This window comes from Amblyomma mixtum, chromosome 1 (genome assembly GCF_055824585.1).
Source record: "Amblyomma mixtum isolate Tamu chromosome 1, ASM5582458v1, whole genome shotgun sequence".
Taxonomy (NCBI): domain Eukaryota; kingdom Metazoa; phylum Arthropoda; class Arachnida; order Ixodida; family Ixodidae; genus Amblyomma; species Amblyomma mixtum.
The window spans coordinates 235,125,229-235,137,670 of NC_143012.1; the positions used below are offsets into that span (position 1 = coordinate 235,125,229).

Genomic DNA, 12,442 nt, shown 5'->3' on the forward strand with positions numbered 1-12,442 from the left:
AATGGACAGTCCGCACTGTGACAACTGTGCCGCGATAGAAACTGTGGAGCATATCTTGCTTGAGTGCCCTGCATATGCTAACGAGCGTGCGTACTATGAACATTGCATGCAGAAGCTCTGCTCAGTGCCCCTTACAATGGACAAAGTTTTAGGTCCCTTAGCCTGCCTTAGGCAACAGAGACTTGCAATGACTTTTCTATTCACATATTTAAAAGGCATTGGACATCTCGATAAGCTTTAAATTCACTTGCACGTCATCTTCATGCATTCTTCATGCAGTGAACTTCGTCAGCCCATTTGACGGACTATGCACTCCATCACACTCTATAGGTTACATCAATACTCGCCATTGCATCCTTAGTACCCATTTCATGGCCGCATTTTATCTTCGTTTTTTTTTTTTACCTCTTCCACTCTGCTCTCCTTCTGTCTTTATCTCCCAAATTCCCCTCCCTACGCAGAGTAGCATGCCAGCGATTTTTAAACGCCGGCTAAATTCTCTGCTCTTCATTAAAGAGTCTCTCTCTCTCTCTTGTCGTATCCCTTAGCCCCATACTATCATGCAGCAGTTGCTGTAATCACCCACACTCATTAATTCTTACCTCCATGAGCTGGACTGCACCGTTGCCAATGCTACCTACCCGTGTCCCGGAGCATGAGCAACGGCGACGTGTGCAGCAAGGTTATGTTTGTTCCACGAAGGACACGTATGCATATACTAGCAGCACTCTATAGTCCAGGCCCGAAAAGGCCTGACAAAATGAATCCACGTAATTCTCGTTTACCTTGCTCAGCTACGGACGTAAAAGCAAGACGTATTTAGGGGCATACGTAGATCTATAGTTGCAAACGGTGCGGCATGCAGCATCAGACTAACAAAAGCCACACGCAGCCCCCAAAGCTAGGGTCGGTGCTTTTTTGCACGCAAGCAAGCCTTGGTAATGCCGGCGCATAATTCTGCGTCATACCACACTGTCAGGGCTGCTTTATTTTTTTTTATCACCGTCTATGCGAGAAAAAGATCATGGCAATCTGACTGTCAGGTGCAGCTGTCGCGATTTAATGCAGTGAGACAAATACCCTAAGCCACCGAGTGATACGCAATGTTTAAGGCTGACATCACGCTAGCAAGCGAGTGTTCTGTGTTCGAACATTGGTTAGAAGTGACTATGGTGTTAGCTTCTAAGAGTTCTATGCGTACAAGCTTTTGAAAGATCAATCGAACAAGTAAAAATTACCCATAGCGCTGAGGCGAATTAATAGGTCACTCTTCGAGGGGGTGGCCTCGTTTGAACCAGGCGTTTCTTTGTTCATTGAAAAGAATGACATCCGGCATGGATTTCCTATGCACAATTTCTTGTTTGGGGATGGTTTATAAAGGTTCAACGTTCCAAAGCGACTCAGGTTGTGAGGGACACCGTAGTGAAGGGCTCCAGAAATTTCTACCACTTGGGGTTCTTTAACGTGCACTGACATCGCACACTACACGGGCCTCTAGAATTTGGCCTCCATGGAAATTCGACCACCGCAGCCGGGATCGAATCCGCCCCTGCCACAGTGCAGTTAGTTTCTAAAAGGCAGCTCACACAAGCACAGATTCAAGTTTCACCTGCGCAGTCATGCACCACATAGATCTATGCTATTCCAGTGCACGCAGGCTACACTGCAGCAAAGCATCTACAGTACAATAAGCACTTCCGTCTAATGCGTGCTGCCACTTTCACAATTCAGTAGCATTTGCTTTGCCAACTTGTTTGAGGGTGCGGTTCTGTCAGTGAAAAAAGAGCAACCTAGACCCTACAAGAGAAGAATCGGAGACAAATGAAAATATTAAAGGGACACTGAGGAGAGCTCTATTAATATTTTTTTATAGCAAAATCCGATAGTTCGGCACTTCCGATAGTTGTTGCCACTTGGCCGGCAGAGAAAGATGCCTCTATTTCTAAGAAATTTGGATTCGAAGTTGAAAAAGTTTTTCCCGCCGCTCTGATTAAAACTTGGGATTCTCCTATGACGACACAGGACTAAGTGACGTGAAACATGACGTGCACATGACGTAACACAGACTCCGTGATTTCTGACGGCCAGCAGTGCGGCCCAGCAGCAGCCGAAAAGAAAGCTACCGCCGGCCGCACGTTGAAGGCATCTATCGGCTATTGCGGCCGTCGCTTCGTTTACGTTTGCACCGGCGTTTTGCCAGCGTTACAATGGATCCCGTTCTCGAAGTCGTCAACGAAGTTCTTGCAAATAGACACCTTTAGCATACCGTGTACCTTGTTTGCCGTTAGCGGAATACCGGGAGCCCGCATACCGCTGTGAGCTGACGCTGATTGGTCCCGGCGCTGCAGGAGCGCGCGTAGCTTTTGGGTATGTGGCGCCATCTGGCGACGTCAAGAAGATTTGCGCATGCATTTGCTGCGCCTCAAGTGATTCGTGGCATCTCGTGTCCTTGTGTTGCTAGAACTATTGGTTCTGGCAACACTGTTTTGTCCTATGATGTCATGAAGCTTGTACTTGCGAGTTTGGCCTGTGGCGACGATACCTGTATTTCGGTTCTTGCTCTTTTCTACGTTACAAGAGCTTTGTTGTCAGTATGAGTGGCGTTTTTGTAATCAGGAGCTGGTATTCTGTCGATACAAGTCAACTTCAATTTCTCCTCAGTGTCCCTTTAAGGCTTAACATCCCTGAGGGACGCTGTGGTGGAGGGCTTCGGATGAATTTAAAACTGCTGTCCAGTAGCCAGCACACCTTCCCAGAATTTACTACGGCACTTCATGCATGACTGAACAGTCATCAGATTTTGATCGATATGGTTTGTGCAGTACAAATTAACTCTGTCAGCGGACTAAGAGACTCTGCAACAAAACCTCATGTTATGTTCATTAACTGTGCAGTCACACATGAAGTGAAGTGAAGCGAGCTACAAAGAATTGTACTTTTCTGTGATGCAGCACACAAAAAATATGGTCTTGCAGTCACATACTGCAACGTTTATTGGTAACAGTGACTGACTTTTCTGACAAAATAAAAAAAAACATAAAACAATAACACACACATGCCGATTAGACTTGTCGACAGTTCGTTCTGCTGCTCTGCAGGAGATAGAAGTGATAATATGGAGCATGTAAAACATCCACTGTCCACAATCGCATCACAAGCACAGCAATAGTCTCTCAGACCTGCAACACATTTTTCACATCACAAACACACGCAACTTTCCGCTCAGTCCACCAGAAGTGAAGCTGCCAGCACAGGTCCCGTAGAAATGGTCTGCGTTGATGCATTTGCAAATGCTCCTCGCCGCACCCTCCGGCTCCCCAGTGGGTGGAGACCAATGACCAGAAGCAGTAAAGAGTCCTCAATGTTGCCCAATGCACGCGCTGCTACCTTCTTCCCTGTATGAAGATCCGACCAGCTGAGACTGGTGGGGACATCACGGTCTGCGATGAGCTTGACAGGAAAGCCTTGAACACTGGACTTGAGTATTGCAACAGTGGGCGTGATGAGAACAACAGTAGCTGGTACCGAGTACAAGAGGTTGGGACTGTCGTACTCTGTGCTGGAAAAGGGAAGTGCATCATCATTGCCCCAGTGACTGGCTCTGCCTGAAGCGTTTGTCACAGATCCATTCAAAGGCATAGCAAAGTGCAACATGTGTGGACCATCCCCAGCAACAAGATCAACAGACTTCAGTGGTTGCTTTCTCAGCAAAGCATCCAGTGAGCTTTGTTCATCCGGCTCTTCATCAGTAGACAGCTCTTGTTCAAGATCACAGGCAGCTCCTCGGCCACTACTCTCGTCAAAGTCTTCTGCCACAGTGTTTGCCTCACCACATAGATTTCTGCTAGCCTGTGGTGTCCCAGACTTGCAGGATTCAGATTTTAGGCTAGGGAGCCAGCTGGAAGCTCTTGATGATGCAGGTGGTGACAAGGAAGGTACATCTTTTCCACTCACTTCCTGAGTATCTGGCAACTTGCCATCCTTTGCTGCTTTCTCAGCTGGGCCAAGGACTTGGTGAGTAGTCGTCTCTTGACGCTCCTGCCCTTGTGCCCCTACAGCAACTGGAGGTGGCTCAATGTCCCATATGGCAGACCCAGTCCAACCAGCCAGACTCCCTTTCAGTGCCTCATGACCTGTTGAGTTACTTTTATGTGCAGCCATAGTAGAAATCTTTGATGGTACCACGTGCGGTACCAGACTGATGTCTTGTAGCGGTGCAATATCTACGGGGTCCTGTGGCACACTACGTGGTGCTGACAAGAATGCATCTATGGTTTGTGAGCATTTCTCCTTCCCATGCTTGGAAGCAGCAGCAATCTTAAGCAGCATCTCACATGTACCCAATGGTCGCCCTGCTCGGTGTGTGGCATTCAGATTCAGGAGTCTCCGATCATAGGGCGTTGCTTTCCATTCATCGTCCTCAATGCCATCAATGTCATCGATAGGATCGACACCACCAGTAATTGTGACATCAGCACATGCATCTTGAAAGCTTTCCTCGGTGGCTTCTTTGTCTTTCTGAGTTGCAGCAGGCCCATCTTTTGAGGTCACAGACACGTTCTCCTCATCATGTTGTGTTGTGGCAGCAGCTGCAGGATGTGCTGGTTCAGAGTCCGAGGCACTTGAGTAGAATATGCAGTCATCTCCATTAGCAGATGCGCTGTCATCACTTGCAGCATCAGACATGTCCGAATGACGGTTCCCACCACTACGGGGGCGCACACGTTCACCGTGCCCGCTTTTCTCCTTCTCAGTGTCATCGCATGGTGTGTTCCCAGCACTCCGCAGTTCCACAATGACCCAATCTGATTCGGGGCTGTCCTTGACGGCGATAAACTCCACTTCCTGGCCCACTATAAGATGGTTGAAGTTGGTCGAAGTGGCGCTGAGTGCATCCTTCTTGAAGACAACTTCAGCGTAATCATCACAGCTACCAAATGTAGCGGCAAGCAGTCCACTCTCAGCATCTAGGCTAATGATCCAGCCCATACCATTCACTGGTGTGCATTTTGCCTTCCCCGGTTTTTTACAGGCACCTGCGCCATCATCCTGGTTGCTTGCAGTAATGGGCTTCTGGGAACCAAGCTCCTGTTTTTCCCGCAGCAGCAACAAATCATCACAGACTTCAAACCGGTCTTTACACATGAGTATTGCCTGCAGAACTGCACTGCTTGTATAACTGTGATAAAATCCTTCATCCCTGAGAGTCTGAAGGACAGCCACAAGTTGGGCCTTGCCATAGGCACATTTCAGCAGCTCCTTCTGCACCATCTGTGCAATTTCCTCAACATCAGGCAGTGCTGACTTGGAGACAGCAATGAAGTATTCCTTGTTCAGAACAAAAAATTCACTTCTGCGACCCAAGAACTCCAGCATCGCTTTGACATCAGGAACAAGGCACTGAAACAGTCTTTCAGTGTTGCGCCGGAGGTTTGCATGGAAGACCGAAACCTGAACCACATCCCCAGCAGCCAGCTTCACACAGACCTCCACCAGAGCATCCTCCAGGACAGAAAACAGGGAGTTGGCATACTTGAGAGGCCAGGACAGGATGGCATTGTCCTTCACGATCTTAAACATGTCAAAACAATTGCTGACCAGAGAGCAAAGCTTTTCGGTTTTGCTCTTCCCTGGCTGCTTCATGAGCTCTTGGCTGTACTGGTCCTTGACAACATTCAGGTGTCCAAGGATTGTGGAGAATGGCTTAGGGCTTTTAACCAACAATGCAGCTGCCACAACACCAACCACCAACCTGAACGCACCAGGCATGTTGTCAAGAGGGCATGGTTCGGCATCTGCACCAGTAAGATCAGTGCCATCAAGTTTTGTCAGCCACACAACACTAATTGGCTTCAGGACACAAAAAAAGTCATCATACTTCAAGAAAAAATTCACAAACTTGTCCTGTGGGTAAACATCCTCAAAGTAGTCTTTCACAAACGAAGATGCCTTGGCCAGGTTTTCCTGCAGCATGCCAATGGGCACTGGATATGTGTTGACACGCAGAGACTTGATAAGGTCGACAAAATATTCCAGTGCTGAAGCTTCATGCGTATTTTCAGATGCTCTCTCAAAGTCATACTCGTCAATGTCACTCGAGTCTCTCCTAGAACAATCACTAGAAAGGTACACATTCTTGCTTTTGGACATTGCGAACTTGCTCGGCGACTTGAGAAAAAATGACTTGAAGTTGTCCTTTGTGTAAGCCTTGTTCAGCAGACCATACACCTTTGGAGGTGTCAGGGCTAGAAAGCTCCAAAGAGTTTCTGGTGAGATAGCTTTGACCTGATGTGCTTCTAAGAGTTGCATAAGTTCAACGTAAAATTCAACAGCCAGCACATTTGGTTGTTTCTTTGTTCCCATATCAGAGTTTGAGTCCTTTTCTGCAGCAAGACAGATGTTACCATTCTTACTGACTCTGAAGTGGTTCTGGTAGTGCTGAAAGAACTCTACCACGTTCTTGCCATAGTGGTCGGAGAGGTATCCGGTCAGCTTGTGATTCAGACATGAAGAGATCTCCAGGACAGTCTCCGGTTTCACAACACGCACACCATAGGTGCCAGCCAGGTGGAAAACATCCAGAAAAAACTTCTCCAGCTGCTTTTCGAGTTGAACGTTTCTTGTGAGCAATGTGCTTGGATTGTCTTCATTACCAGACACTCTTCCGTCGGAAATGCTGCTGGAAGAACTGCGCGGTGCTAACTCACAGCTGCTCGCTGCCATTGCCTGATTCCCTGCAGTTGCTGACAACTCCACTATCCCTGAGCTTTCAATACTGAAGTGATCAGCATGGTCCAAGAAGAACTTATCAAACTTGCCATAGGGGTACTCCTTGCCGATGTAGGAGAAAACAATGAGGGGTGCATCAGCCAAATGTTGCTGCAACTGGTCTACATGGGTAACCTCATTCTGCTTCATGCGGGCCTTTATCACATCTTCAAAAAATTTTACTGCTGCTGCCTCAGCATCAATAGCATTGCCGCAGCTGCGTGATGATTCCCAGGGGACATCTGCATGTGGATCCGAGAAGTCATTTCCTGGTGCCGCAAGTGGCGGAAACTCATCAATATCTGATGCCTGTTCGTCACCTTCATCCAGAAAGTCTTCTGGGCTCTCTGTCGTCACTGCAAATGCCGACTTGTGTGCTCGAAAAAAGTCGAGGAAGTTAACTTCAGTGTAGTTACTTCTTACGAAGTGTTGGACATTATCGGGCGCCTCACAAACTTGAGCAAAAAGAGAGTCCACACTGCAGCTCTGCAGCTCAATTCCAGGACTGTTCAGAACACGGCGGAAAAACTGCACGGTGTCAGCTTCATCTTTGGATATCTCCGCATCCATACAGTTGACATCAGCCGGCCAGTAATCTTGAAAGTTGCAGTCATCCAAAGGAGGCTTTGGTGCTTCGCCAACAAGGTACACATTGCCAGAGTTTGAAACACCGAACACATCAGAGTGCGCCAGCAAGAAGCGCTTTATGTCTTTTCCGGGGTAGCTTTTGTTCATCAAGGCCTGTACTGTAATGGGAGCTTCTCCAAGGCACTTCTTAAGAGCTAGCAGAGGTATAGTTGAGTCATGATATGCATTCAATGACTTGAGCTTGTTTTTGAAGAATTCCACAGACATTCTTTCTAGGGTGTCAAAGCCATGCATCTTTATGATGTCAGCTGTCATGAAGACACGTGTGTTTCCTTCAAGTTGGTACAGTTCTGGGAAGTGTTTCAAGAACTCAATCAGGTCTCCACTGTAGGTACCCTTGATATATCTCCTAATATTCACATGTGCACTTGCCAGGTAGCCATTCAGGTCGGAGATATTAACAGATGACAATTCAGTCTGCTTTTCACTTTGGATGGCACTGCTGAAGTACAAAAGGCACTGTTTTTCGATGGCTGCCATGGTGGTCATGGTGGACAGTAGTTTGTCACAACCTTAAAAAAAAAAAATGTATGGTTAGTTACAGCTACATAAACAAATTCTACGGATCAGAAACCGTAAGGCACTTATGGGTATCCCACTCCATTAGTGTTTTTCAAAGTTTCCAGACTGCGAGTGCAGCCCTCCAATCAATTCACATCTGATCTGGTCTTTCTCTTGATACCAAATGTGAAGCGAACAGTTCGGTTTCGTAGCAAAACAACTTTAAAACGCACTGACGAACAGGCGCAACTTTGTTGCGTCAATGGCCATAATGAAGTAAATCGAACGTTAAATACGCTGCACAGACAAACAGTTAGCACGTGCAAGTAAGATAAGTGCCAATACCGAAACAGTTACACTACCTGTCAGAACCGAAAAACACACGTTCAATGACCGTTCAGCAACTGGTAAAAAGTTTGCAAGCGTCGCATCAAAATTTACCAGCGTCAGTAAATGCAAAAATGCACGCGTGACACAAACGCCCAGACGAACGCGCAGGCATTTCATCTCAGGTACGCACGTTGGCACAGTAATCGCAGCGCTACGTTGTTTCAAAGTTAGGGCTTTATCAGACATGACGCGCGTCCACCAAGCTTGGATACCGATGCCCCTCCTGTCACGTCAGAACGCTTCCACAATACCGCATTGGTGTCACGCGTTCGAAAGAAGTTAACACGCATTAGATGTTAACGAAAAAAAAAAGAAACTGTACAAATGGTGCCTAATGTCTATTTACTGCCACATTTGTTTGAAAACCAGAGGCGATCAACGAATTCGATCGGTTTCTAGCGTTGCTGCACAGTTCCGAATCGCGAGACGTTCGAAAGCCTTTATTCTGCGACGAAGCGTTCGCGTGGCTATAACGCTGGCTTTCGCGCTGCAAAATACACAAGATGAAGTGCGACCCCGCAACTTACAAAGAGGTCTTGACGTCTCATCGAATTCCGAAACCTTGCAGGCTCCTAATGCAGTTCAATAACGTCGCCGACGCCGAAACAGACAGACAAGACACGTTCGCACAGCCGAGTTCGTGTTTTGATTCAAGAGAAGCGCCACTGGCGCCACCGCCGAGATTGATTCCTACGATGGCCACCTCATAACATATAACGCTGTAATCGTAAACGATAACACGTTAATCTTTTTTTTTCTTTTTGCGGGCAAAATTTTTCGTCAGAATTTCTGTTAAATGCAACAATTGGCAAAATTATTTTACTCAGCTCTCAAGAACAAAACCTCACCATTTACATAAAACACTATAAAAGGTCTGACAAGATACATGAAAAAGTTCACTCTTGATTTTCACTTCATTACAGTAAGAAAGAAAGACAAAAATTTTGAGGATGGAGACTGGAACGTGCTGGAACGCGACAGCGTGTTGCAGCGCTGCAGCGCTGCCAGGGAGTCTACCGGACACATGGAGACCGGACACCATCGCCCGTTCGGCGCGATTTTTTTTTTTTTTTTTAGGAAAGGAAATGACGCAATAACAGACTCACCTGTCTTGGTGGACACCCTTCCTCCATGTGGACACCCAAACTAGGAAACATTCTAGTACACTCTACCCCATGGAGGAAGGAAAAAACTGCTCTACCCAAACTGCGCGTTTTTTTTTTTTTTACGCTGCCCCCCCGATTATAGGTCGCCTGCTCGAATCCTTGCGGTGAGATAGGCTCTAACTTAACTAGTAGGTTTATGCTGTACGATACTTTGAATGGTATGACACTATCCGGAAAAGAGAGAGAAAGAACATTCTGCGGCATTCTGACGCATACCCAATTATTTCTGACACGCGGTGCCGACTACTACTACTACGCCGACGGCTATTCGACCGAACGAACAGCGCAAGGGACTGGACGAAACACGGAGCAAAACACAGACACGTGTTTCGTGTTTCGTCCCGTCCCTTGCGCTGTTTTATTTCGTTATGCAATACCAACTAGCCCGGCATCTTGCACTTCTGAGCTATATAAAGAAAAGCAGCAGCCCTCCCCTCTAGTAGGATTTTGTGCAACAGAATCAGAAACTGTTATCGCCTTAGTAATATGTAACTTTTGGTTGGCGATTACGCTCATAATGAGCAAAAGGAAGAACTTTAGTGGAAAAAAAAAGGTTTGTATTGTGTTTATAATGTTGACAATCCCCCGCAGTGGGTACGCGCCATTATCTTGAGGACAACATGACGACAGTGCGTCAGCAGCGACCTAGCCAGCCTACGCACAAGCACCATGCAGACATCACAAAAAAAAAATTAGGTGCGGTTCAACTACTCGAATCTGCATGGTTAGACAGCGAAAGCTATGGAGTATCGAGCAACTATACGCGGCTCGGCGTAACGTTGAGTGAATTCCGGAAACTGGATAGGTAGCGCGCCCATATCCTGCCACCCTGGCAGGTGGAAGTTAACGGTTAATCGCGAGATTCTCACCCGAAGAACGCTGTGGCCTACTGCTGCAGTGCCGCGTGTCTGCCACAACGTTGTCAGCGCTAACGCAAGCAGCTCACATCTCTCTCTCACCATCCCACGTAGTACCTCAACGCGTTATTCAGGAGTCCAATGACCCAGGGAGCCAGCTATGCGCCTGAAACGTCAGCGCCAACGCCCATGAACCCGCGTTTCTGCCACACCGTTGTCAATGCCAACGCATGCAGCACACATCTGTCACTACGCCACGTAGCTTAAGCCGTTGTACGATCGCTTTTAAGCGGATCCGCCAGGCAGGCGGACTGGCGGACCGAACGACCAGACAATAGGCATTCGCCCCGTTCGGCAGGCGAAAGGAAAGTTGGTGAATTTCAACTTTGGGGCGGACGAGCGAACCGCCCGGCGACCGAATTGCAGCGATTGGCTGCTTTTTACGTGACGTAGGCATCCGCTCCTGCCGGGGCAAGATGGCCGTCCGTCGACTGAACTGGGGAGCGAGGCATAGGTCGTGGCTGTAGAGATGGCACCTATGCCGCGAGGCATACTATATTGACCACATGTTGATATTACGAGTGTTCAGAGCGACTGCGAACTTCTCCGCGTGCAGCAGCGGCGAGCAGCGACAGTTTCCCGAGTTGAAATCGACGCTGATGTAGTTGACAGAGCGCCTCTTCAAACCGACGCAAGACCTACGTGTTGGCGGTGTCACGAAGTGTTTATATGGAGCTGTTTGTGGTTGCTGCAAGCGTTCCTAATTCCTGCGAGGATCATCACGCACAGCGGCGAGCCACAGCTGCTCACGGTGAACTTCTGTGCGTGCATGAGCTGCCTAGCACAGGGACTAGTGTCCGCGTAGTGAAAGTGATTGCGATCGAAGCGAGTGCTTTTACGTCAAGGCAGTGAAATGTGCATCTTCGAGAGCTCACTACGCACGCCGTGCTTTCCGAATGCTGAAATGAACGTGGCGTTGTGCAGCTAGTCGCATTCGTTGCGATGGTTGCAGTGATCGCGACCGAAGCGTGCACACGACGTTGTTGCTGGCTACGCATTCGTTACCATTTTGTTCGCGATTCGTGTTGGCACTGTGCTTGAGAATTGCCGTGTGTGCGACGTGACGCGACGCGAGCTTGGCTGCACGGCCGTAGGACTGTTTTGCGGCGACAACAGCGATGTCGCCATCCTCTGCGCTTTGGTGCTCCATTCAGTACGTTTTGTGATGATGGGTGCTCGGGTTACGACTCGCCGGAGAAACTGTGCAACCTGTGTTAAAACATCGGTGCAGTGCAAATGTATCTTCGGGAGCGTCATTTCTTTTTATTTCCTGCCGGCTGTGCGCACATTTGCCTGCAATAAACATATCGGCGTGATGAATGGGTGACTGAACACTTCCGCTAGCCATTTCGGTTTAGGTTGTAACAACATGGAAACAAGAATCATTGCCGCTTTTGAATCACGACTGATTGACAGTGTACAAATCTCTAATATGTGCCAACTCATAAGTCTGTTTTTCATGAGCATTTCAATTGATGTAGCGCAGAAAAAAAAAAAGTGTGGCAGCAGCTTATGCAATCAAAACTGACCACAGAGCAAGTTGAGCATAACGAGTCTTGATGAAAAAGAAAAAATATTGAGAAAACCTTTGCCATTGCTTTTTTTCTCTTTTTGCATAGCAGTGTTAAGTCAATATTGACAAATACTTGGCAGTATTCAGTTCAAGTGGGATGTTGGTTTCCACTGCAATCAGAAAAATACAGTGGTCTTGAAGCACCTCATAGGCAATGACAGTGTCTGTTGTTGATTTTGCTCATGGTCCTTTTCGATCCGGGGATCAGTGGTACGAAACTGGATGTGTTCGCAATGCTATTGTTGCAGAGCTGCTTGCGAAATCGGCCTTATTGGTGTTAAGTGGTTGTTCAGCGGTGCTTCCTGGGTCAGCCGCAGCACTTTGTTTAACAAGCCATTCTCAAAGCTTTGAGAAGATCTCGTCGATGCACTTGCATATGTCTGTCTGCTACCACCTTCATTTGCCTGTGACTGCTTGCTACAGACATGACTACTTGCAGACTGCAAAATAAGCCCTGTGGAGCTGGTAAAGCTACGCTA

At 47.6% G+C, this 12,442-nt stretch overlaps 1 protein-coding gene across 2 annotated transcripts; it reads right to left on the minus strand.

The window, feature by feature from the left end:
• Positions 1–2,962: 2,962 nt before the first annotated feature.
• Positions 2,963–9,497, minus strand: LOC149371171 (uncharacterized). Of its 2 annotated transcripts, none has more exons than XM_089564744.1 (2): positions 9,414–9,497; positions 2,963–7,928 (listed from the first exon to the last, which is right to left on the minus strand). In XM_089564744.1, the coding sequence occupies exon 2, from the start codon at positions 7,903–7,905 to the stop codon at positions 3,223–3,225; it is 4,683 nt and encodes a 1,560-aa protein (XP_089420870.1). In that variant the 5' UTR covers positions 7,906–7,928; positions 9,414–9,497; the 3' UTR covers positions 2,963–3,222. The 2 variants fall into 2 exon arrangements, with proteins under 2 accessions (XP_089420870.1, XP_089420866.1); XM_089564740.1 differs by lacking the exon at positions 9,414–9,497 and adding an exon at positions 8,835–9,242.
• Positions 9,498–12,442: the final 2,945 nt, after the last annotated feature.

Bases quoted from the DNA above. Each gene is read 5' to 3' on its own strand.
- LOC149371171 (XM_089564744.1), bottom strand. From the start codon at position 7,905: ATGACCACCATGGCAGCCATCGAAAAACAGTGCCTTTTGTACTTCAGC.